Here is a 23,087-nt window from a genome sequence, read left to right as displayed (position 1 = left end):
AAATCACGAATGAGAGTAATTCTACACCATTTCCATGTAAACAAATATGTCATAACTTCCATATAGTTTTGGTATTACATGCATGGGATTTTGTAGGCCGGGCCTAGCCAGTTTTAGCATTTTTAATGGGATGGGCTATGAGGGAGTCAAAGAACCAAGGCCTCTAATCTCTTATCCAAGATGTCCCATCACATCTCTCTCATATCCAATCTTAATCTCTCCTATCTGCATTATTACAAAATGCATCGTTTGACACATTAGTTGAATTTTTTGTGAACAATCATATTCGTCAAACATCAATCGTGAATTGAATACAAAATTGACTGATTTATAATTATTGCATGTATATAGACCTAATTAAGGCCAACATTTTCCCAGCCTCTATCTGCATTCACTGCTAACATATATTTATAAAATTATCATTTTGTTTTTTTTTTAAAGTTTTTGGTTTGGAGGCCTTAAATATATAAGTATAACCATAGTTCCATAAATACAAAGCAAAAAGTTAATTATAGTTAGTTTCATGGACACTTGTTAAGTGTTGAAAATGATAGTGAGGATACACCTTGAGTTAAAGTGGTGTGCAAAAATATTTCCCTAAATATATAGTGTGGGTTACACAACATAAAATACAATTATCCCATTAATATAGGTGGTACTGGAGTACGGTCACCACGTAGTATAACTTGTACACGTGTTATAATATGAGTGGACGACATGGTTGATATTCCCTCTTTTAGAGAATAGTATCAATAAATATTCACTTATATTATAGCAGGTGAACAAGTTATATCACATAATCGTACTACAGTACAACACTATAATTACTCCTAAAGTGAAGTCATGCATCTTTATTTTTTCGCCAACATTGGAATCATAAAGTCACAAATATAGGGAAACATTATAGGTATATAAATGTAAAACATTGGGATCTAACTAATAATGTCCTTTCAAAATTGAACTTCAGTCAAAGCGAACCAATTAGGTTTTGAAATCTTTCGAATTGAACCTAAGAGTTATCATATCATCCGTCGCCCATGAGCAAACGAGAAACTAATGATAGCACTCTGCAGACATCTATGTATTAATTTTCGTGTGATGATGAAACATATATCACGTTTTTCTTTCTAGAAAAGACTTAGTCTTAGAAATAGAAGGTTGCGTACATAATTGTGTGATGTGTGACAAACGAAAAAGAACACCTAGGCTTTGTTGTACCGGCTTGACAATCCCAACAAACAATGAACTCGGTTTGAAGAAGACAACTAGATGGCCAAACGTGATCAAATCATGCAGCTTTGACCGATAGCCTAACAGAAAACACCACAAGGAGAATAATGTTGTGATTCAAGTAGGAGGTAGTGATTGCTACGCCGGGTAATGTATTGAGAGATTCATATGCATCAACAATATGCGTGTGCATTCATGAGTATGGAAGCACGTGCAACCATACGATTATTATATATTATATGGGTATGGATAGTTGTCTTTGATTACGATTCTTGAATTCATGGGGTAGTGCTAGCTAAGATATATATGATTAAATAAAGGAAAAGATTGGGTAACAGTAGTCCATGCATGTGGACGATTATAGGCCATTGATTGGACTGTATAAAGTATGGATGGATCATCAAATGAGCGGCTCACATTGCCCTAACAAAGGTCTTAAATAAATATATATGTATTTTATCTTAGCTGATTGCTTTGCCCATGACCCAGATATGAGTACTTTTGAAAGTTTTATATTCATATTTCTTGATTGTTTATTCAAATTTGAATTCTGAGTGATGGGAACATGAATGAACCAAGTCGTTAACCTAATACAAAATACATTTCACCAATCTGGATCTTAATCAAGGGGCAGACGTCACGGGAGTTGGGTCAACCAACTAATAATCATTTTCAATTTCAATGTTTTGGAAGGAAAACACACGCTTAAATAGTACTAAATACTATTTAATTTTTGTGTTTAAAACTTTGGAAATTTTTATAAATCTTTATTTTGAATTAGTTTTCGATCCGCATTTTACATATGACCTTGTAGTCTAGTGGCATATATTCCTCCTTTTGTTTCGACATATGGTTTTCAGATCTACTCAATTAAGATGTTTTCTATATACGAGTATTGCTATTCTTACCATATTTATATATCACGTCCTTATACCATCTTATGTGGCAAATGAAGTGGACAACCACATCAATTAAAAAATGTCAACACAAATGTGATAAGAGTAGCATTATTCTTAATTTTAATTGATGTGGTTATCCACCTCATTGGCCACATAAGATGTTATAGGAATGTGGTATATAAATATGGTAAGAATAACATCATTCCTTATACGCAATGTCAATAGAAGAAATTAGAGCTTGTAACTTCAATGGTTGAGCATTTATCAAACCTTTTACAACTTACAAGAGTTCCGACTCTTGTTCTCTCCCTTCCTCCACCTTAACCCACCTAAATTCTATTAATCCCACCCTTCAGGTATGGGTACACCTCGTGATATTTATAAATTTAAAAAAAAATTGTAATTTCACGGGGAAAACCAGAAGAAAAACACAATATTAATTAGCTGAGAGGCCCCATTTTACTCCAAGCGCAAGACTCCCACTTGAGAGAGTTGAGACAAACGTCACCTACCTAACTATATTCGACAAGCATTTTTCAGCCGAAAGCAAGGAGATGCAAACAAAGACATAACCTCTATTGTAACGTCTATTCCCATTTTAGCAGATAAAATCCAAGCGTATAATTACAAATTAAGACCCCCATTATATGCTCTCTCTCTCTCTCTCTCTCTCTTTCTCTCTCTCTCTCTCTCTCTCTCTCTCTCTCTCTCTCTTATATATGCAATATCTTTGGCACCAAATCTAGCTAGCCCTTCTTTGTAATACGACAGAGAGCATTTGATTGATATTCATGGCGTCGACGGTGGAGGAGCAGAAGGTGCACTTTGACTCAAAGGATGCGTTGACCATGGTAGAGGAGCTGAGAGGCAGCTATGGTTCTGGGAAGACCAGAAGCTACGAGTGGAGAGAGTCGCAGTTGAAGAACCTTTTGAAAGTGGCAGAACACCATGAACAAGAAATTGTTGATGCTCTTCGCTCTGACCTCTCCAAACCTGAATTTGAAGCCTACGTTCAAGAGGTTCTAATTCTCCCTCAATCTCTCTGTTTTTTTAATTATTAATTTTAAATTTATCTTTATCTTTTCGGTTTTTGGGTTTTTGATTTTGTGAATTTGAAGATTAGGCTGAGCTGGACCGGGGTCGGTTCAGTTACCATCCCAACCCAATCAAGTAAATAATGTTAGTTGATTTTAAAAATATAAAGAAGGAAAAAAATTAACTATTTTAAAATTGTGTGCTTAGCTTGACATGGCTTGACGGGGCACGGATTTTGTGCCCTGATTAGGAGTGAGTCTTGTATAGCAGAAAAAATTGTGTGAAATAGGGATAGTAGGTTTTTGCTATCCTTAACCAATTAGAGACTGCCACATTTGAAAGTTATTGCTCAAGGATAGTATGTTTTGACTGAAATAGCAAAACAATGTTATCTCTATTTCACAAAAATGTGTTTCTCCTTATATGGAATCATCATATCTTACATGAGGTGAGACTCATGACTCTCACTTGTTGTAAGGGGTACTTGTCCCCGTACCAAACCGTGCCATGATTCGGGGCGTTTCATGTCGCGTGTATGTGGTTTGTATTGATTTTCATGATTGTTTATGTGAGTTTAATTTGATTATATATTAAAGTCCCGTGTGATATGAATTTGAGAGAAAAATGCACAACCACAACATGTCGGCATTATGATTTTCTCACAAGTTATATAAAAATTGTAAAACAGAGCATGTTCCCTCGAAGATAGGCAGGGACGGAGCCACATGCAGGCGTACCATGGCCATGGCCCCTCCAAATTCAATGAAAACCCATTATTTCTTAAGCATCATCTATAATATGGAACTTTAGCTAACGTCCTTGTCTCACTTTTTCTGGTATTCCTTGAGAAATTGTTTGTATGGCTAGCTAGCATGATATTTACATGCTTCAAAACTCCTTGGAAAGTATTTCTATTCATAAGCAGTCGGTTTCATTAGAAGTATAAATAATTTTTTTATTAAATCTCCAGGACTTCATGAATAAGTACTTGATAGGTGATTCAATAAAGCACTTTTACAATCCAAAATGGCCTTTTAAGTTTCCAAGTCAAACTTTGTTAGAAGCATTTTTTATTATCCGGAAGCTATGTCCCTCATGTTCACTCCTTACACCTTTCTCAAGCATTTTTTAAATTATTTTCGTTCATGAGATTTGAACAAATAACCTCTTCTTACAAAATGAAAGTAATTACACATTAGTGAGAATAAAGTGAATAAAACTATAAAATCGAAATTAATATATTTTGCAAAACCATATTTATTGACTGTCTGCTTTTAAGATTTTGGTATGTCAGCAGTATAGTAAAGGTATGTTGTGTGTTATTTATCTCTGATGTAAGTTGGTTACTTGTGCTTTTTCCGTACATTAACGGAAATATTTATGAAGGAACTGCTTCTTCGCCTGATCTCACATCTCATAAATTCGCAGTGCAATATAATATATATATATATATATATATTCAATTGACCAAGTCATAAGGAAAAAATTCCAATTCACCGGGTCACCAGGGCTGGTTTTTCAATTTATGAATCGAACCAAAAAAGTAAAATCAAATGACCAAAGTACCCTTCCTTTTAAAATTTTTTAAATCCCAAAAATGCTATTAGGTTTTAATATAATAATAATATAAATATCCAACAAAAAATATATAAAAATAGTATTAAAAATATTGGAGATTAGTGAGGTGAGCAACTTCCTTAATGAGGAGGAATAATGGGTTGTTGAGTCTTTCAATTTTTTTAAGTCATGATATGTGCCATTGGGAGAGAATTGGTCCCTTTTTGTGGGACATAATGCATTTATCCCTTTGAATTAAGTTTGTGATGGTTTTGTCATGTAATAATGCAAGGTCACCATTTTTGGTGCGTGATAAATATAGTTTTGGGGGTATGTATTCTGATGTTGAGTTTTGTTTGGCAATATTACTTTAATTTTTCGTCATTAAGTGGTTGAATATACATAACTCAACTCAAATAGACCGCATACAAAAGTGGCCTGCCCATGAATTGAAATAGATAACACTAAAATGAGTTTATTAGTGAAATTCTCTTATTTTCTTGCTCTTCCCGTTTCAAAATAAGACTTGAAATGTGAATACATTTTTGGCACGATTTTGTTTTCTTATTTTGAAATATGGTGTAAATGTGGGTTTTGTCAGTTAGTCATAATAGTATGCCCGCTTTTGCACCTGAATTCAAATTTCCTTTTCCCCTAGTCAAGAGGGTTCATACATTCACTTGCTTTTAAGTTTGCTTTTCATATCTATGCCTCCCATTCTTTTATTTCAGTTGTGACAAAGCCCTTCCAATTGTATAGGCATGACAATCATGTTGATGTTAATACTATGACGAGAGAGTGAGGTGGTAGAGTAGGAGTACAAAAAGTTTCACCAAACTTTCTTGTACAAGTATGGAAAAAACTTAGGTGAGACAGTTTATACACGCTACATAATCACATATATGTATTTGATTTGTACTTTCGTATATGTATTTATTTAGTGGTAGTCGAATTCCCTTATTCTATAGATAAGAATAACAATAGTTTATATCACCATATAATATACCATTTTATTCTTAGATTGCCTTTTAAGAGGAACTTCAGAAAAATCACATCAATGTAATTAAAAGAGCACTAATTTTCTATTTCATATAAATTTGGCAAGGATACTCCTGTTTTACCAACTAGCTCTTGATATAGGTTTTTTTTAATTGATTCGGGAAAAAAAGGACCTTCTCACGTTGACCATAAAATTTAATAGAATTTTGTTTTGAAAAGCAAGGCAATCCATTATGTCACACAAAGATATATCAACAGAAAATGGTCTTGATTTGCAGAACAATGATTTTAAGTTTGAATCCCATGATATATTGGTAGTGTGTGTGAGAAACCCCTCCCTTGGTAGTTTAGACTATCGCTTGCATTAAAAAAATATACCAAGACTGCTTGGTGTTGAAAATTGAACATATGCATTAACTATTTTTGTTTCTTTTGGTTGGTAGATTTGTTATTTTCAAAAAACAAAAATCATAGTATGTGACCCTCCTTTTCAAGGTTCGGTATTGCATTAAAGTTTTTACACTGTCACCTTTTTTTTTGGCCAAATTTAACCCTGTCAGTATTTGGTTTCCAGTCTTTTTTTTTTGGACAAAATCCGTTTTGCATTCAATTTCTTGCACTGTCGGTGTAAAGTTTATAACTATATATATTTAAATTCTGATAAATATAAATATTACTTATTAACTTCTTCCAACCAAATAATCACACGTGTAAATTAAAACAAATTAGCACACATAATATTTTGAGAAATATATAAATTTCCCAAGGAGCTGGAGAGAGCATTAATCCTCTCCAACTCCCAAAAGTCTCTCTCTCCCTCTCCATGTACGACATCTCCTCCATCATCAAATTTTTGTCCTCTTTCTCCGTAAGTCAGATAAAGATCTTCACACTTCACACTTTCTCTCATCACCCACACGCAAGCACCTCCGACTCCGAGTCCAACGATCCAACTCAGTACGAGTTCGCGTGGCCACCTTTGACCCTTCCCCTGCTTTCGCATATATTTATAGTCCCATACCTTCTCCTTCTACTGCATCAATCGTTCTGGGTTTTTGCTCTTATTGTGTGCTCGGGGACTTGAAGACTTTCAATGGCTGTTGAGGAGGAGAAGCAGACGGCGAAGCCTGTTTTCGATGAAGAAGCAGCGTCGGCGCTTGCGAAGGAGCTGAGAGCCACCTTCGCCTCTGCCAAGACTCGGAGCTATCAATGGAGAGTGTCGCAGCTCAAGAGCCTCCTTAAGCTCACCACCAGCAACGAGCCGGCGATCGTCGACGCTCTTCGCTCTGACCTCTCCAAGCCCGAGCTCGAGTCCCAAGTCTACGAGGTCCTCCAATTTCTTGCTCAATTCCTCTTCAATGCTCTTGCTCTTTTATCATACACATGGTGTTCTGTTTTGGCACAGATGAAAAATCTATGTCTATATGCTGAATCATGAATTGGGTTGCGATTAGAATTTGCAGAAGAATCATGGGTTCTTAATTTCTTCTTCTTCTTCTATTTTTATTTATTAAAAGTTTTTGTTTTTTTGTTGGTTGCTGAATTGTTTTGATGAACACATTCTAGCATTTAGTACATCACGACAGTTTAATAAGCATTGATTTCTCACTCAAATTCAATTGGTCTGTTAGGGAATTATATAATGGTGGTGACTATTTTGCACTTTCCCTTACATGGACTCTGAACAATCCGAGTCGTAATTTCCAAAAACTGTGGTAATTGTCACCTGTCTTGGTGGGGAGTCATTGTCACCTGTGTTGGTGAGAACGTGTTTCTGTCACCCTGTTTGTTTTTTCTTTTAATGTATGTATTGTGTGGGGTCTGTGGTAGTGAAGCATTACCAACCTACTTGGTTTGAAAACTTGATTCATATTTTCTTTTGTTTTGTTGGTTTCGCTTCTAATTTTCTTTCTCCTATGGCGCATTCATGCGCCGCCGTAGGAGTCATTAGGTTAACTGTGCTGTTTTTAGATGGTTAGGCTAAGATCTTAATCTACAAGCATGCTCCCATTTTTTAGTTAAAATTTAGCTAAAAACCCACAAAAGCTATTTTAGGAGCTCTCTATCAAATTTGAACTCTAATCATACTCCCTAGTTTAGGGAGTCATAAATACTGTAATTAATTTTTAATTCAATATAAATGATCCATCTCTTTAAAAATAAAAAATAAAAAATAATTAGCATTAATTAAAAGGTTAGAATATTCATAAAACAAATCATCATTAAATTATAGGGAGCCACCAAGAGTCCTTTCTCTCTCCTCAGATTTAGGAGCTCGTAGAGGTCTCCCTATTTTAGGAGGTGGATAAGGAGCATGGTTGGAGGTTCGGCCTCAGTGGAAAATAAAACGGAGCACCTAACAACGTATCTTCACAGACCAAGAACTAAATTTCTTCCTAAAATTGTCAAAAGAAGGTGGTTTAGGGAGCTCATTGCGGATGCTCTAAGTACATAGGCAGTATCCACCGTTGGATGGGTGGATACTCCAATCAATCAATGCTTTTAAAGCCCATCCAACAATGGATAATGTCTATGTACTGAGTACATAGGTATACCCAAGAAAATTCACAAAAAGATGCTACTTAACTTGGATGTGGTTGTGAGTTGTGACAGATGTGAAGAGCTCAGAACTTCAAATTTATTGCATAGAGAAAATGATGTCTCCATTTTCCATAAGATGCATCATGCATTCCCTCCAATTGAAGGCAAGGGGTGAGGGGTTTATTGTTGTGTTCAGTAATAACTCTTGTGAGTTGAGGGGTACTTTTCAAGTCTGTTTTGGTGTCATAAATATAGTATGTCATGAAATGTAGGATCCATTTAAGGTTCTGAGATAAGCAAAATCATTTATTTTTGTTTTAATTGGAAAATGCTACGTGTTATCAAAAAGTAAAGAATGAAACTGCCATGAACAACTTGGGATATCTGCTGAAGTTTGGGTTTTAAGTTAAATTTGGGAGTCAACTTTGATTTTTTTATTCGTGTAGGAGAAAATGTTAGTCACTATTGAGAAATTTATAGGAATATAAATATGAGAGAAACAAATATGGCGTGGAGTATATAGTAGACTGCATACTTTTAAATCTGCGAATCCTTTGGACGGTTTGGATTGAAAAATTGTCACTCCCCATTTGCTAAACAAATGGAGAGCATCCTTTTCCAGCAACTATTTGTGGTTGTGGACGCAATTTTTTGGCTTTACTACATTTGTGAAATGTAAAATTGTTGAAGATACTGCTTATCTATCCAATACAGTCATCCAAACTCGTATAGGGCCTTGGCTAATAAGTTCTTCTGTGTGAAAACTCTACATGGATGTTTTATTTGTTATTGACCCCCAATATTGATTTACATGGTTTTCCATGTAGATATCTATGTTAAAGAACTCATGTAAGTTGGCACTCAAAGAGCTGAGAAATTGGATGAAGCCAGAAAAGGTATGTTTTTTTCAGAAACTCTATTTAATGCAAATTTTTGACTAGCATATTGTTTGTCTCTGCAGGCAATTTTTTTTAGTTTGATTCAACATTTGCATTCCTTTTTCATTTTTTGTTATTATTATTTTTAACTAATATTATTTCCCTTTAACTGCAGGCTAAAACTTCAATAACCACTTTCCCTTCGTCAGCCGAAATAGTGTCTGAACCTCTTGGTGTTATACTAATAATTTCAGCATGGAATTATCCTTTCTGTACGTTAATATCAGACATGTGTTTTTATATTTAAGCACTGAGCTCATAAATCTTACTCTTTAGTCCTAATTCTGTCTTCATACAAAAATAATTGTGTAATATCTGTTTTCCAGTACTGTCCCTTGATCCAGTTGTCGGTGCCATAGCGGCTGGTAATGCTGTGGTCCTTAAACCATCAGAACTTGCTCCAGCTACATCGTCATTGCTTGCAAAACTAGTAGGTGAATATATGGATAGCTCTTCTATAAGAGTTGTTGAGGGGGCTGTTGCTGAAACATCTGCACTGTTAGAGCAAAAGTGGGACAAAATATGTTACACAGGTTTGTATTCATTTTCCTCTCTTTCCAGTCTGATATTTTGTTTTCCTCAATTTATAATCTGATATTGCACGCTTGAAGATTTTGATGAGCTGAACTTTGTATAAATGACTATCACTGTTTTAGCTCTCCTTGCATATGATATAGATATAGATATATTAATATTTTGTAAAGATGAAAGAAAAATTCTCTTTGGATGTGAAGCAAGAGTTAGTGAATTTTTTGCTCAAGTTCAGAGGTATCTGTATTGCAGCTATAGCAAATGGCTTTAACAGGGGACCATAAGGTCCTTGCATAATCTATAAAGAGGGGGCTGCTTTGGCGCTCTGCTCTTCATCTGAGGTTGAGCTTTTACCTTTTTCAGTTCGAAGAGTTTCCATAACAAAACCTGTAGATAATTTATAATTAAAAGTGGCCCTTTTTTGTGGTTTGCCAAAGGACGATATGGTGTCAAATAGATTGAGAGCTTTTGTACTCTTTTTATTTTATTTCATTTATTATTATTATTTTTAATAACATATATATGAATTTTGTTTGGCTATGAGCTTATGCCTAAACCTTCATAGATAAAATATTATTTGCTCTTCATTTGCTAGAATGACATCTCCACTGTGTTTCTCTAGAGAAGAAAATGTGAGGGATGATTGCAGTCTTCAATCTGAAGTTGACTTTTAGTGCTTTAGGCACTGAAATTTCACAGTATCATTGTTTTTACTTCAAATAAAATATTTATTGAAAAACAAATATATTTGATTGTAGGCAATGGAAGAGTGGGACGTATAGTGATGACTAGTGCTGCAAAGCACCTTACACCTGTTCTTCTAGAGCTCGGTGGAAAATCTCCTGTTGTTGTTGATTCTGGTATCAACTTACAAGTATGAAATTTCTCTTTCTTGCACATTATCAGTAGTTTTTTTTATTTTATATATATTTTTATTTTACTTGCTGCTACAAATGGTGCTGTAATTTCAGCTTCTGTCTTATGTAGAAACTTCTGTATTTTGTTTTTCCTAGGTTGCAGCTAGGCGAATAATTGTAGGAAAGTGGGGGTGTAATAATGGACAGGCATGCATTGCCCCCGATTACATTGTAACAACAAAAGATTTTGCTCCTAAGCTGGTAAGGTTACCCTAATATGCCGTTGAAGATCTGAATTTGTTAGTCTGCTCTTGTCATCTTCATTAATTTCTCTTGTTCTCAGGTGGATTCTTTGAAACGTGAATTGGAGAATTTTTATGGAAATAATCCATTAGAATCAAAAGATTTGTCTCGTATTGTGAATTCAAATCACTTTGCTCGCTTGATAAAGCTCTTGGATGAGGATAAGGTTTCTGGTAAGATCGTCCTGGGAGGTGAAAGGGACAAAACCAACTTGTAGGTTTTTCTTTCTCTGATTTTTCTCTTCTTAGATCTTTATCTGAAATATTAGGCACGATAATGTATCTTGCATGTGATTAATGCTCCTTTTTTGTGTTTTATCGCAGGAGGATAGCTCCCACCATCTTGCTCGATGTCTCACGGGACTCATTGATCATGAATGAGGAAATATTTGGTCCTTTGCTTCCCATTCTCACGGTAGGAACCAAAAATTCTGTTTCTGTGATTTTTTTTCCTAACAAAAAGATTTTGCAATAAAATGTGAGATAGCCTTTCTTAATTGATTTAAATATCTATTGGGCAACTTCTGTACACACTGAACAAAAACTATAGAATCAGCTTCCTTGAATTGTAAATTAGTAACAGAAAACCAAGCATGGTGCTCTTTGGGGATGATTTCAAAGGGAAATGAAGTATAGGTACCTTCATCGTGTGCCACAAAAGCGGCTACCTTAGAAGGCGTCTGTTTTAGGAATCTTTTTGCTGGACTAATGGCACTGAGAAAGATGTTACAGTATTTTATTAGTGGGAACTTTTTGATTGGATTTCTCTGCCTTTATATTTATTGAAAACTAGAGATCAAATTCAAAATATCTTCTCTGTTGTTCATAACAGGTCGACAGAGTGGAAGAAAGTTTTGACTTGATAAACTCAGGAACAAAACCCCTTGCTGCATATTTGTTTACAAACAATAAGAAGCTGAAGGAGCACTTTGTAAGGACTGTCTCCGCCGGGGGTTTGGTTGTCAATGACACTACCATACACGTAATAATTCTCCCTCCAACTTCTAGAGACAAGCCACATGTTCATCCATGCATGCATGCCAATTAGGGCCATATAGATGTTATTGTGGTTATATGAATACTGAAACATGAGATTTTAGTAGTTATGCATTTCTAGTCTTGCCTCTTTCTTTTTCTTTTCTTTGTTTACTGATATCATAGTTATTTATACAGGCATTACTGCATGTATCATGGCATCTCCATTTCTCACATATAAATTTATTATATACACACTAGCTAATTTATTTCTTTATTGTGAATTAAGTTGAGAATCTAATTTGTATAATATGAATTCTCAATCGGTGTACAGCTTGCTGTTCCGTCCTTGCCATTTGGAGGAGTTGGGGAAAGTGGAATGGGTGCATACCATGGAAAATTCTCCTTTGATGCATTTAGCCATAAGAAGGCAGTTGTTTATCGAGGTTTCGCTGGTGATGCTTCTGTGAGGTACCCACCATACACAAAGGGGAAGCTAAGACTTCTTAAGGCTCTGATCGGCGGTGGCATATTAAGCATAATCCGCGCTCTGTTTGGATGGTCCAAGGCTTAACAGACACTACGATCCGGCTGTGCTGCAGCCTGCATGCGATTGCTTCTTTCTTCATATTTATAAAAGACATTACGATCCGGCTGTGGCAATATGATTACAATTTGAACAAGGTTTGATTATTTATGAGAAGGGAAAGGGAAAATGGAAAGGGTATAAGTTGTAGGTAAATATCTATAGGTTTATAAATTGTATGTGTTTGTATTTTGTTTTTGCTTAGAGGCTAAAACGTGGGTTCCATTTTGGCATCCATTGAATTCAATTCTAAAGCTAAACCTCTAAATTCATAGACACAAGGTTTGGAGAGCCAGTCGATCTATCTGTTAAGCTTTCTACCTATCTTGTACAGTTGAAGTATTGGGTTTCTATCCGTGCCATGAGAATAAAATCAATCTTTACAGAAAACATGCAGGAAAAAAAGAACCAAAATCACTGATGACCAGTCAATAATAAGAATCCTCTAAAATATTGAGAATATCTGATCTTTGCTCATCTGTTAGAAAAGTAGGAAAGTCAACCAGAAAAGTGAGCTTCAAATTTGCCCTCTTTCCTTCATCTTTGGAGATTGCCATGCCTTGCTCTGATATGACCTTCTCATAGCCAGGATATATGATGTCATCAATGGTCAGTTTCATTTGGTCTCCACCCAGCAAAGGGATTGAGATGATGCAGCCAGTGAGAGCCTTTACCAATGGGATCTCTAGAGCCAACTCCAAATCATCCCCTTCTCTTCTAAACAAAGGGTGTCTTTTCTCAGCAATCACAAAAACTATGTCTGCTGGGTAGGCACCTGGTATCTCATTTCCCAATCCTTCAAATGTAATCTTTGTTCCTTTTTTCCATCCTGGCTTCACATTTATTGTTACCACTTCCTCTTCTTCAGCCACATGCCTGCCATAAAGAATACATTACAACAATATTATGAAAAGATATTAGGGTACCCTACGAGACATGCGAAGTCTCGTACATGCGTGAGAGATGTAGTCAACAATGCGGGTAAGCCCTAGTTTTATTCTACGTCAAGTGCAAGGTAACCAACCCGGTGTCTTTGACTATAGCCCTTGTGACCTTCATCTTCTTCTGGCATCCAAAACACAACTCCTCTAAGGTGCACTCAAGCTGCTTCTCAACGGCTGGGGGTTTCAACATCCCAGACGAGTTGGAAAACATGATGGGGGTCTTCCGGCTTTCACATTTCAAGAGGGAGGGATGGGCGGGCGTGGAGTCGGCGCTTTTAGTACACGTGGCGGCCTTGGGGGTTGACGGGGAGGGTATGGAATCCGGCCAGCTTTTCCGGCTCTTAGTTTTCTTGAGAGAGGGTGAGGGGGAGTGACTCCTTCTGCTAGAGCTTTTTGAGAAATGATGACAATGCATGTTAAAGAAATTATCCAAGCTTGATTGCTTGAAGTGACCTTTAGCTTTAGGGTTTGGCGTATCATGGTCGCGTCGCATTCTTTGCAGGCTAATGCATCTAAAGCTATGAAATCCATGCATGGTTTTCTTTTCTGCTTTTGGTGTATCATCACCGACTTCCTGTATATATACATATGTTTATATATAAGGACACAATAATATGAATTGAGGACACAAATTAATCAATCGCCATGCATGCAACTAGCTAAATTGGCACATGGATGGAAACTTATTGCTTATTTATAAATAATGAGACATAGATGAATACGCATATAAATTATCAAGATTTCTAAGGAATTCAAATGCATGGTTAGAAATTTTTATATAATAGAAATGTTTTTTCTCATGTCACGTTGTTAGTCTGTTAATCCATACAATATATTCATCGGAAATGCGTTCTTATTTGAATGTACGGATCCAATTAATTGACAATATTAGAATGATGACACAAATGTTTACCTCAAAGATTACATCGTTGGTTATAGAGTTTCCAATTTGGTCTACTTTGGCTTCCCGATCTGGAGATGATTTCTTCTTGTCATGGCGCAATTTTTTGGCAATGGATCTATATGCTGCTCTATAGAGGTTGCGAAGAGGGCGCATGGGTAAAATCCACGCACCATCCACAGATTGGAAGAAGAAGAAGAAGAGGAAGAAGAAGAAGAAGAAGAAAAAGAAGAAAAAGAAGAAGAAGATGGAAGAGAGAAAGAGGGAAATTAAAAGAATGGCTCTATCCACAAGAATGCGTGTTTTACCAAATATGATGAAACTAGCAGCGTTTTATAAGGCCTTTCATTGATAATTAGCACAATCAGCTAATCGACAGGACAAAATAATTATCTACAACTGTTATATATGTACAACCGGTCTCTCACGTCTCTCACGTGTCTCACGTACCTCGTACTTCTCACGTGCTAATCACCTAATTACTTATTGAAGATAAAGATCACGTCTCACTTCTCACGTGCTAGACACGTAAATACTTATTGTGAGAGACCGGTTGCACAAATCGGTTGCGGAGAAGAATTTTCCTAATAGGACAGATCAATGCAAGAAATCTGTTCTTATTTTCGATGTTGTATATGGTCTTCAAGGGTGGAGATGGTTGTTATGTGTTGTGAATGTGCGTCTTCAAAACAATATTCTAGTCAACCTTTATCAATGAATGAGTGAACATAAGATAAATAAGTTTGACAACTGCTTTAGGGACAAACAGAATTTTGTTTTTTAATTGAAAGGGACAAACATATATTTAAGAAACGGTCTTGTAATTGTATCCCAATACATGATACATCTCTACAGATGTTTTTGTTGTTGTCATTTAGGGCTGATTTTTGGATGGATTAGATTGGAATTAGGGGATTTCAATTTCAATTCAAAAAATTTCGAAATTTCAATATCCATTCCAATTCCGAAAACTCGAATTTTATGGAAAATTTCGGAAACTAGTTCAAAATTTTAAACATGCACAACCATTTAAATAGTTAAAATTAACTCAAAATTTAAAATTCATATCGAATGCTTGAAAATCTATTATATTCTAGTGCTTGGATGTTGTTATTCTTTATGGAATAACTTGTCTATTTGGCCAATTAAATTATATGTAGTCCAACATGAAATTAGTAATTGTATGTAGTCTTAAGCTTGAAATCCCAATATCTTTTGAAATTTTAAATTTTTCGGAATCCTCGAGATACATTTCAATTCCAATTCATACTTTTTGAATTTTAGAACTGTTAGATGTCATAATTAGAATCAACCAAAATCGGATTTTCTAATCCATCTTGCACCCTCATTCACTTCAGAGTATATTTTATGATCCGAATCACTATTTATCTTTTAGTTTCTCACTAAAAAGATCAATAATGCAAAATTTTACTCAAACTGAAAATTGTTCAATTATTTAAGTATGACTAAATAAATAGATGAACATAGTGTGAAATAAACCTAAACGAATAGTTATCTTAACTTACTAATGGGTTGTGTTTGAAAGCTACTAGAAATCATGGGATACAATTGAAAGCTGGATCCCAAGTCTATGCATTTTGACTCCACGCATTTATCCGCATTTCCCCTTATCTCGGTCATTATAACAATCCAACGACGTCAATTATAACATAAAATTTAGTTTTTTTACTTTAGGGTTTTTTTTTTTTTTGGTTGTAAGTTGACGTTACTGTTACCGTCTTCTCAGAGTGCCTCACCTCCTTGCTCTCTCCCCTCTCCTCAGTTCTCTGCAGTATCTCAATTCTCGCTTCCAAGTTCCCACAATCTCTACTACTCAACACCATAGATTTAATTTCTTATTTTCATACAGTTTCAATAATGAAGCTTATCTATTCTTCATTAGCATGCCTCCAGAACCGAATCCACAACCTGAGCTCGACTTTGGTTTGGCCCTCCTCGCTCTCCTCGCCATGACTCCGAGTTCTTGGCTCACTACGCAGCCTAATTCTGCGTAGTAATGAGTCTGATTATGTGGTAGAACTTGAGTTACAGAAAGCGAAAATAAAGGCCGACGCCGAGTCGAAGTCTTCGTCAATAACAGTGCCCACGAATTAAATTTTGAAATTGTTATATAAAATTCCAAGTTAAAAAAGATTCATCAAATTTCAGATATTATTTGGGATTTTGATTTAGGTTTTGCAGTTGAGTATTAGAGATTGTTGTGAAGTGGGAAATGGGAGAGAGGGAATCGAGGAGAGGCAGGCGATGGGAAGGGGGAGAGGACAGAGATAACGACAGGGATACTGTTAGTTTAGAAAAAGAAAGGATACTGTTATGTTTAAGCCGCTAGATTTTTTTAACGGTTTAGATGAGGGCAAAATGAGGTAAAATGCAGATAAATGCTTGGAGTCTAAGAGCCTCCACCTCAAAAGGCAAAGGCAAGGTAAGGTTTGACACTATTCATATGAATACTGGCAGCCTTACCTTTTTGGGTTCCACCCCAAAGAGCAAGGGCAAATACTATTTACTTTATTCTATTTTATATATTTTTATATTTAAACCATTAATTTTGATAAGCTTTTCAGATAATATTTTCGGTTGCCACGTGTCAGTATTTATTATAAAGTTACATTAAATTGAAAATGCAAGAAAAAAAAAAAGATTATGCAAGAAAATATAAACAAATTGAAAATGCAAGAAAAAAAAAAGTTACATTAAATTGAATAGCCCATTTGTTTGTTGTTTTTTTTTTTTGGTTTGAATCACGAGGTGGTCCTGGATGGGCCCCAACTATGTGTGGCACTTTTAAGCCTTAACCACAACCCAGACTAATTCCCGCTCACATTGGGTCGGCCCTTAAGGGGTAAAGTGCTGGCCAAACTGGTGACTCCATACGAGAGCAGGGATCGAACTCTTGACCTCTCTTAAGGAATGAGAGTGCCGAACCATTCACACCAACCACCTTAGTTAGCCCATTGGTTTTTTGATGCAAATGGAAAGTAGTAGAAAAATGAGAGTGGAAATTAAAAAATATTGGAAGGAGAATAGTTTGTATGAAGATTTAGTTTGGAAAGTGAATAAAATTGTTAGGTATTTATAGGGAAAAAATCCAGAATTTATTGGTATTTTTTTAAAAAAATTTCAAATGTTTTTAGCCAAAAAAATCAAGGGCATCGGATTTCTGCAAAAAATTCGATTTAGAGCGTCTGGGAAGTGCCACGTGACGTCTTCCCGTTGGGGGCTGTAAAAAAATTTAATTTTCAGCCGCTCACATCAGCAACTTCGGGTAAGAGCCCAGTCCAGAATTGCCCTTGGGCTTGCCCGGGTTGGTGGGTCCCAAGGCTTGCCCGGGCTTCCTTTTGCACGCTGGAGGTCCAATTCTGGCCTGAGGGGGCCTGTTGCTCGAGTTAGTGTGCTGCACTGCACTTGCTCTAAAGGGAGAGACTCAAAAAGCTATTCTAATAATATATTCATATGCAAAATAAATAATAGGCAAAAAAAAGTCACTTTTAGCATTAAGGTTTATGTGGTTTCAAAGGTGGTCATATTTGTCCACGTGCTTTCAATTTGAAGCAATTCAAGAACAATCTTCAATTTTTGTTAATTTTCTTAACTTTCGTTATTTGTGGAGGGGCAATTCGGCCTACTAATTATTAAAAAATTCATTCCATCCAAAAATAAACAATACAAATATAAATACACAACTTTTAAAAAAATAAAGCCTCTCTCTCCCCTTCTCCTCCCAACCCCGGCCAGCCAACACCTCCCTGTAACCCAACCACCACTGCAGCCACCCAAGCCCAAACAACCAAATCGCCCCATGGGGCAATTTTGACTTATCGCATGTTATTGGCTTGGCACAATGGTTATAGGAGAGAATGAGAATACTAAGTTGGGCCCATTCATCCTACTCGTATTCTCGTCGCAATTGCAAGCATCACAACTTAATTCTTCAGTTCCAATTTTGTGCACTCTTCTCCGTCACTTTGTCTCTCACGAAACCAGCTGAGGTGGTAAAGCTACTCTCTTTCTCATTCTCCATTGCTGATTGAGCTATTTCTCTTCTTCTCAATTTTTATTTTGTTTGATTTTATGATGAAAGATGTGGGTAGCTTTGGTTTTGTCTGACTTGGGTCTTCTATTAAGGATGTGGGTGAGCTTGATTTAGGGTTACCCATAAATTTTTTGTGATTTAGAATTTGGTTTGATTTTGGCATCTCGTTGTTTTTCCAGTTTTGGGTTGGATCAGTTTTAGATTCGCATATTAAATGATTGCTTCAACATTGTTATTAGCAAATTTTAGTTCTAAATTCAGAGGGCATGTTTATGTATCGTTTGCGGTTGTTGTTACCAAACTCCCCCTAAGTGTCCATTTGAACCTTTTGTTAGGGGTTAATTTCAATTTAGGCTTTTAAACAAAGCATTTATAGGATTCTAATTGATTTTTGAATTGGACTCGTTGTTTTATTTCAGATTTCAGCCTTTTGGTTTTCCTCTTGTTGTTAGCTTAAATAATACAAGTGATTAACAGGTTGTGTAAAATGTGGGTAATGTCATAAAACGAAGGAGGCTCTGGCAAAATTCTGACCGAGGAAAATTGGCTTTAAAAGTTCAGCCATCCCATTTTCAAATCCTGGGACCATCATCAAACGCTGAACAGACTGGAAACACTGACCCACTGGTATATATAGTGTTTGTATCTTTGCTTATTCGCTTCAGTTATCATGAATACATTTGTTTGATTGTTTGCTGAGGAAAAAGTACGGACATTGGACAAAAAGAGTGATCTTTGTTAAATTTTCACGTTTTCTCTGTTATCAAGAGAAAACCTGAATGATTTTGGGTTTTAGGTACTGAAAATTGTGCGCTTCTTATTACCCATTTTAATGCAATTTTCTTCTGCTTCGTAGTGACAGAGAAATTAAGTCCCAATGGATCTCACTCCATTTAAGCGTGACATTGATGAGCTTATAGATGCATTTGCTGAGGTAGAATTGGGTTTGTTTTTATTTCCTGTTCCCATCTTCTTTGTGGGTTATCTGCAAATGGTTACATGGAGGTTATTTTTGGGTTTTGGTCCTTGATGTTTCTTGATGCATGTGGATTTTGGATATTGACAGGGTGAATCAACGAGTTTGGCTGACATGAAGAGAATTTGGCTTTCCAAAAAGTTCTCTTACATTTACGAGGCACGTCCTTCTACCAACTTGGCCTTCTTTATGCAGTCATTATATGCCCATTCAATTGGTAGGCTCTTGAACGTTTGACTCGGGTTACTAGTTGATTAAACTAGGCAAGTACTTTAGTTTTGCTGCTGGGATGCTGCCAATGCAAGATTTTCACTTCGGTTAATAGTTGTTCTGGTGACTAGAGCTGTGCTGTTAATCATGGTGTGTGTAAACTGTAAATAAATCTGGAGATAGAACCTCAAAATTGAAGAAATACTTATGCTTGGAGTTGACAACCTGGGGTGACCAAATGAGACATTTAACTTGTGAAACAAAACTATTAAGTAGTTGGTTTTTCATTTTTGTTTTTCAATGTAAAACGTTCTTAAGTAATGGTGATGTTTTCAGTGCACTACATTGGGTCACTTACCTATCTCTTCCACTTGGTTTTTGGAAAAGTCTTAACAACTACCTGATTCGTTGTATGTCATGCTTAATATCATCAAACATTCAAGATGGGGGTTCCCATTACCAATTTTTTTTATTGCTGAGTGTTTGAGACTAACTTTCATATGCTTATGTGCAGGATACATAATCGGTACAGCTACTTTATCGCACAAACTGGGTGGGCTCTATTGCCTCTTCTGTCTCTATGAGACTCAACCATTCAAACCTCCTTTTAAGATTTATCTATCTCTTGGTATGTATGTAGATTTTACTTTGAACAATTGAGCTTGATTTAAAATTAACTTTATCCTAAGTCTGGTTTATTTTAATGAAATGGCACTACACAGCATTAAGTCAATACGTGGAAACAGAGATAAGATATGCATTATTTGTGCGAGCATGTGTCCTGATGCCTTGTACTGACAATAGATGATGTACACTCTGGGTGTCTTTGTGTATTACTCCTTAACTAATATTAGTCTGGGTGTCTTTGTGAATTACATGGATATCAGTGTGTATTCTTTGAGGGAAACATAAAATGTGAACTTCTGATCAATTTCTGAACACAAGCTTTATCAAATCAAATATCAAGTATTGAGCCCAAACAAGATGCTGATATGGAGTTCCTATTTGGCACTTGATATTTATAATTTTCTCAAATAAGGCTTAAAACTTATAGTTATTGAAGGTATAAGCTTTTATGATGGCTGCTCTCCTGGTACCATATTTCTTTGTTTTTCGTGCTTAGTGCATTTCTATTCTCCAATTGACAGAAGAACTGAAGAAACTTCGAAAGCTGGTTATTAATGCAAAGGAACACGATTTAAGAGTGGTATCTGCTTTGGTGAAAAGGATGCTAGAAAAGAATGTTTTCCTGTTTGGCTCTGTAGACACAAATGAAGGCTCTTTTACAGAGACGGTAGACCAACTGACACAGTTACAGAATGCTCGAGTTCAAGTTGCATACAAGGAGTATGTACAAACTTACGTTTTTTCTCTAACTGTTGCATTAACATAGAGGTTTTGTGATATTTGTAAATCTCTCTAAACTTTCTTACTGATTCTTTGATTTCCTTTTGACTAATAGGTTATTTGCTAATACTAAGATTGAGGACTTTCTCCACATGGATTTGGTAAGTTAAAATAGTCCTCGAACTTTTGTCCCGTTGTTTGCTTGTTGATAGAATGATTATATCTTTTCAAGTTAGCTTTAGGTGTCTAATATAGTAATATCCATTCTTGTTCTCACATATACCAGGGAATGGAAGTTGACCTGAATATGCTCAAGAAAATGTCAACAGATTATGCAGAGGCCAAGAAAATAGCAATTAATGGTACATTTTCCCCTAATTCACAGTTATTAAATAATTTTCCCAAGCCTCCCCACTCCATTTGTTTCACTATTGCTGCCTGTAATATGATTTCAGCAGCCTTTATCTCAAATAATTATTGAATGCTAGTTCCCTCATGTTTTTTTTTTGGCATTATTGTAGTTGTTAGTTTTCAACTATCTAATCATTTCTTTATTTTCCCTCTTTCAAATTGAATTCTTGTTAAAGAGGCCAGCAAGGTCGTGGATGTTCAAGATATAAAGCACATATCAGAAGATAAGGAACTGGTTGGAGATGCAGTGGAGAAGATGGTAGGGCACTGGGATGCTCAAAGAGAATTGTTTTATCAACAAACAGGAGCAAATCAGAAGCTCCCTGAAGGAGAGCAGCAACTAGAACCAAAGCAGCTGCAGCTGCATCTGCAGCTCCTGAGTGATGATGAGAACTTTGATCAGGAATTGGAACAACTGCTATCTGAAACATGATCATACAAGCTGTTGAAAAACAAGGCTTCATTGCCCTCTATGGATGATAATACTAGGGATCCGGCAGCTGGCAAGGTTGATGGCTGGATTTTTTCTGAAGTTGTTATGACTTTTATTTTGATACTAAGGTCTCAAGTTTCAAAAGAAGGTGATGGAATCCAGCGGCTGCTTTTTTTTAGGTGTTTCATGAGACAAGTGCTATCTATGTTGAATTTTGTACATATTAGTGTTTGGTTGCAAAGTTATGAACAATGGCTCTAGTGATCTCATTTGATACATTTTCCCTTCAATTGGATTGCCCAAGGGAAAATGTAAAGAAAATGAGAATTCAATGCACATATTAGCTTTGACCAAGAATCTGACTTTCCATGATGACATGTTGACTTTGCACCACCTCTCCTTATTCCAATATATATAAAAGCAAGAGTTTGTAGTTAAAGTAATTAAGAACATTCATCCTTGAACCGAGGTCTAGGTTCGATTCCCCTCAACCCCGATATCCCTCATATAAAAAGTAATATATATAGATAAAATGGTATCTTCTTTTTGCAAAGGGGCGCTACCCAAAAATCTGAGTTTCCATTACTCACTCTTTTTGAATTGATCTTTACCTAGAATACAAATTGCCCGCTGGCATATATATGCCATGTACGATAAGGGTTCAAGTAGCATCCTATTTTGCAAAGCTGAAATAGATAGGACCCTTTCTACTTATCTTTGGCACGGCATATGCGCATAGCTTTTTATAGTATCAATTCAACCCACAACATCTAATTGGTAATTTGGTGCATAGACAAAGATAAGACAACCAAAGAAAAAGTTTGTCCCTTTCGTTGCTTACTTTATATTATCATTTGAGATTTGATACATAACACCTTCAGGCTACCTAAAACAAGTTATCTTTAAGAACTATAAAGCAAATTGGAATTCTCATCAAGAATTGAATTCCACTTATACATGATTCTTCTGTTTACTTCACATCAATGAATTAAAAAGTAAGAGGGGCTTACACAAAATTAGGAATTGAATTCCTGATTTTGGAGGAATTCAATTCTTGGGTGGTAGGTGGTATTCTAATTCCGGAAGAACTAATCTATTAGGAATTCATCTTTTTTACTCATTATATCCTTACACAATTTTAAAATTTTCAACATGATTTAGTAAACAACTTTAATACAAATTCAGAATCCAATTCTTCTCAATCTATATGGTTTAATAAACAACTTCAATAGAAATTCGGAATCCAATTCTCCTCAATCTAACTCCCCCTCAATTCAATTCCTCTTAATCTAATTACGAATTAGTAAACATGTTATGAAGGACACCTTATAATAAAACAGTCAAACCAACCTAAAAGGACT

The 23,087-nt window shown here is 35.8% G+C and overlaps 3 protein-coding genes across 8 annotated transcripts; 2 read left to right on the top strand and 1 right to left on the bottom strand.

Moving 5' to 3' along the window:
* Positions 1-2,830: 2,830 nt before the first annotated feature.
* LOC110750545 (aldehyde dehydrogenase family 3 member H1) lies at positions 2,831-12,731 on the top strand. 2 transcript variants are annotated; one of them, XM_021950881.2, is made up of 10 exons: positions 2,831-3,148; positions 9,089-9,157; positions 9,315-9,411; positions 9,526-9,732; positions 10,489-10,604; positions 10,744-10,848; positions 10,931-11,103; positions 11,214-11,304; positions 11,722-11,871; positions 12,199-12,731. In XM_021950881.2, the coding sequence occupies exons 1-10, from the start codon at positions 2,921-2,923 to the stop codon at positions 12,436-12,438; spliced, it is 1,476 nt and encodes a 491-aa protein (XP_021806573.1). In that variant the 5' UTR covers positions 2,831-2,920; the 3' UTR covers positions 12,439-12,731. The 2 variants fall into 2 exon arrangements, with proteins under 2 accessions (XP_021806573.1, XP_021806572.1); XM_021950880.2 differs by lacking the exon at positions 2,831-3,148 and adding an exon at positions 6,500-7,047.
* On the bottom strand, positions 12,659-14,577 carry LOC110750546 (uncharacterized). Its single transcript, XM_021950882.2, has 3 exons — positions 14,308-14,577; positions 13,475-13,968; positions 12,659-13,326 (listed from the first exon to the last, which is right to left on the bottom strand). The coding sequence occupies exons 1-3, from the start codon at positions 14,449-14,451 to the stop codon at positions 12,879-12,881; spliced, it is 1,086 nt and encodes a 361-aa protein (XP_021806574.2). The 5' UTR covers positions 14,452-14,577; the 3' UTR covers positions 12,659-12,878.
* A 3,395-nt stretch (positions 14,578-17,972) lies between these two features.
* LOC110750618 (Small nuclear RNA activating complex (SNAPc), subunit SNAP43 protein) lies at positions 17,973-21,904 on the top strand. 5 transcript variants are annotated; one of them, XM_021950977.2, is made up of 9 exons: positions 17,973-18,305; positions 18,827-18,976; positions 19,206-19,283; positions 19,416-19,542; positions 20,050-20,163; positions 20,687-20,882; positions 20,998-21,043; positions 21,169-21,244; positions 21,470-21,904. In XM_021950977.2, the coding sequence occupies exons 3-9, from the start codon at positions 19,227-19,229 to the stop codon at positions 21,724-21,726; spliced, it is 873 nt and encodes a 290-aa protein (XP_021806669.1). In that variant the 5' UTR covers positions 17,973-18,305; positions 18,827-18,976; positions 19,206-19,226; the 3' UTR covers positions 21,727-21,904. The 5 variants fall into 5 exon arrangements, with proteins under 5 accessions (XP_021806669.1, XP_088106172.1, XP_021806668.1 ...); XM_088250046.1 differs by having other exon boundaries at positions 17,975-18,305; positions 18,862-18,976; positions 20,684-20,882; XM_021950976.2 differs by having other exon boundaries at positions 17,975-18,305; positions 20,684-20,882.
* Positions 21,905-23,087: the final 1,183 nt, after the last annotated feature.

Source organism: Prunus avium, chromosome 1, assembly GCF_965620075.1.
Source record: "Prunus avium chromosome 1, drPruAviu1.hap1.1, whole genome shotgun sequence".
Lineage (NCBI taxonomy): Eukaryota > Viridiplantae > Streptophyta > Magnoliopsida > Rosales > Rosaceae > Prunus > Prunus avium.
This window is presented reverse-complemented; position numbering and strand designations above follow the sequence as displayed.

Excerpts from the sequence above, each read along its gene's own strand:
- LOC110750546 (XM_021950882.2), bottom strand. The coding sequence starts at position 14,451 with ATGCGCCCTCTTCGCAACCTCTATAGAGCAGCATATAGATCCATTGCC. Across the intron at positions 13,969-14,307 it reads CCAACGATGTAATCTTTGAG|GAAGTCGGTGATGATACACC; the intron begins GTAAACATTTGT and ends GTATATATACAG. Across the intron at positions 13,327-13,474 it reads GCTATAGTCAAAGACACCGG|GCATGTGGCTGAAGAAGAGG; the intron begins GTTGGTTACCTT and ends TCTTTATGGCAG.
- LOC110750545 (XM_021950880.2), top strand. The coding sequence starts at position 6,814 with ATGGCTGTTGAGGAGGAGAAGCAGACGGCGAAGCCTGTTTTCGATGAA. Across the intron at positions 9,412-9,525 it reads AGCATGGAATTATCCTTTCT|TACTGTCCCTTGATCCAGTT; the intron begins GTACGTTAATAT and ends TCTGTTTTCCAG. Across the intron at positions 11,104-11,213 it reads GAAAGGGACAAAACCAACTT|GAGGATAGCTCCCACCATCT; the intron begins GTAGGTTTTTCT and ends GTTTTATCGCAG.
- LOC110750618 (XM_088250046.1), top strand. The coding sequence starts at position 19,227 with ATGGATCTCACTCCATTTAAGCGTGACATTGATGAGCTTATAGATGCA. Across the intron at positions 20,164-20,683 it reads TAAGATTTATCTATCTCTTG|AAGAACTGAAGAAACTTCGA; the intron begins GTATGTATGTAG and ends TCCAATTGACAG. Across the intron at positions 21,245-21,469 it reads CAAGAAAATAGCAATTAATG|AGGCCAGCAAGGTCGTGGAT; the intron begins GTACATTTTCCC and ends TTCTTGTTAAAG.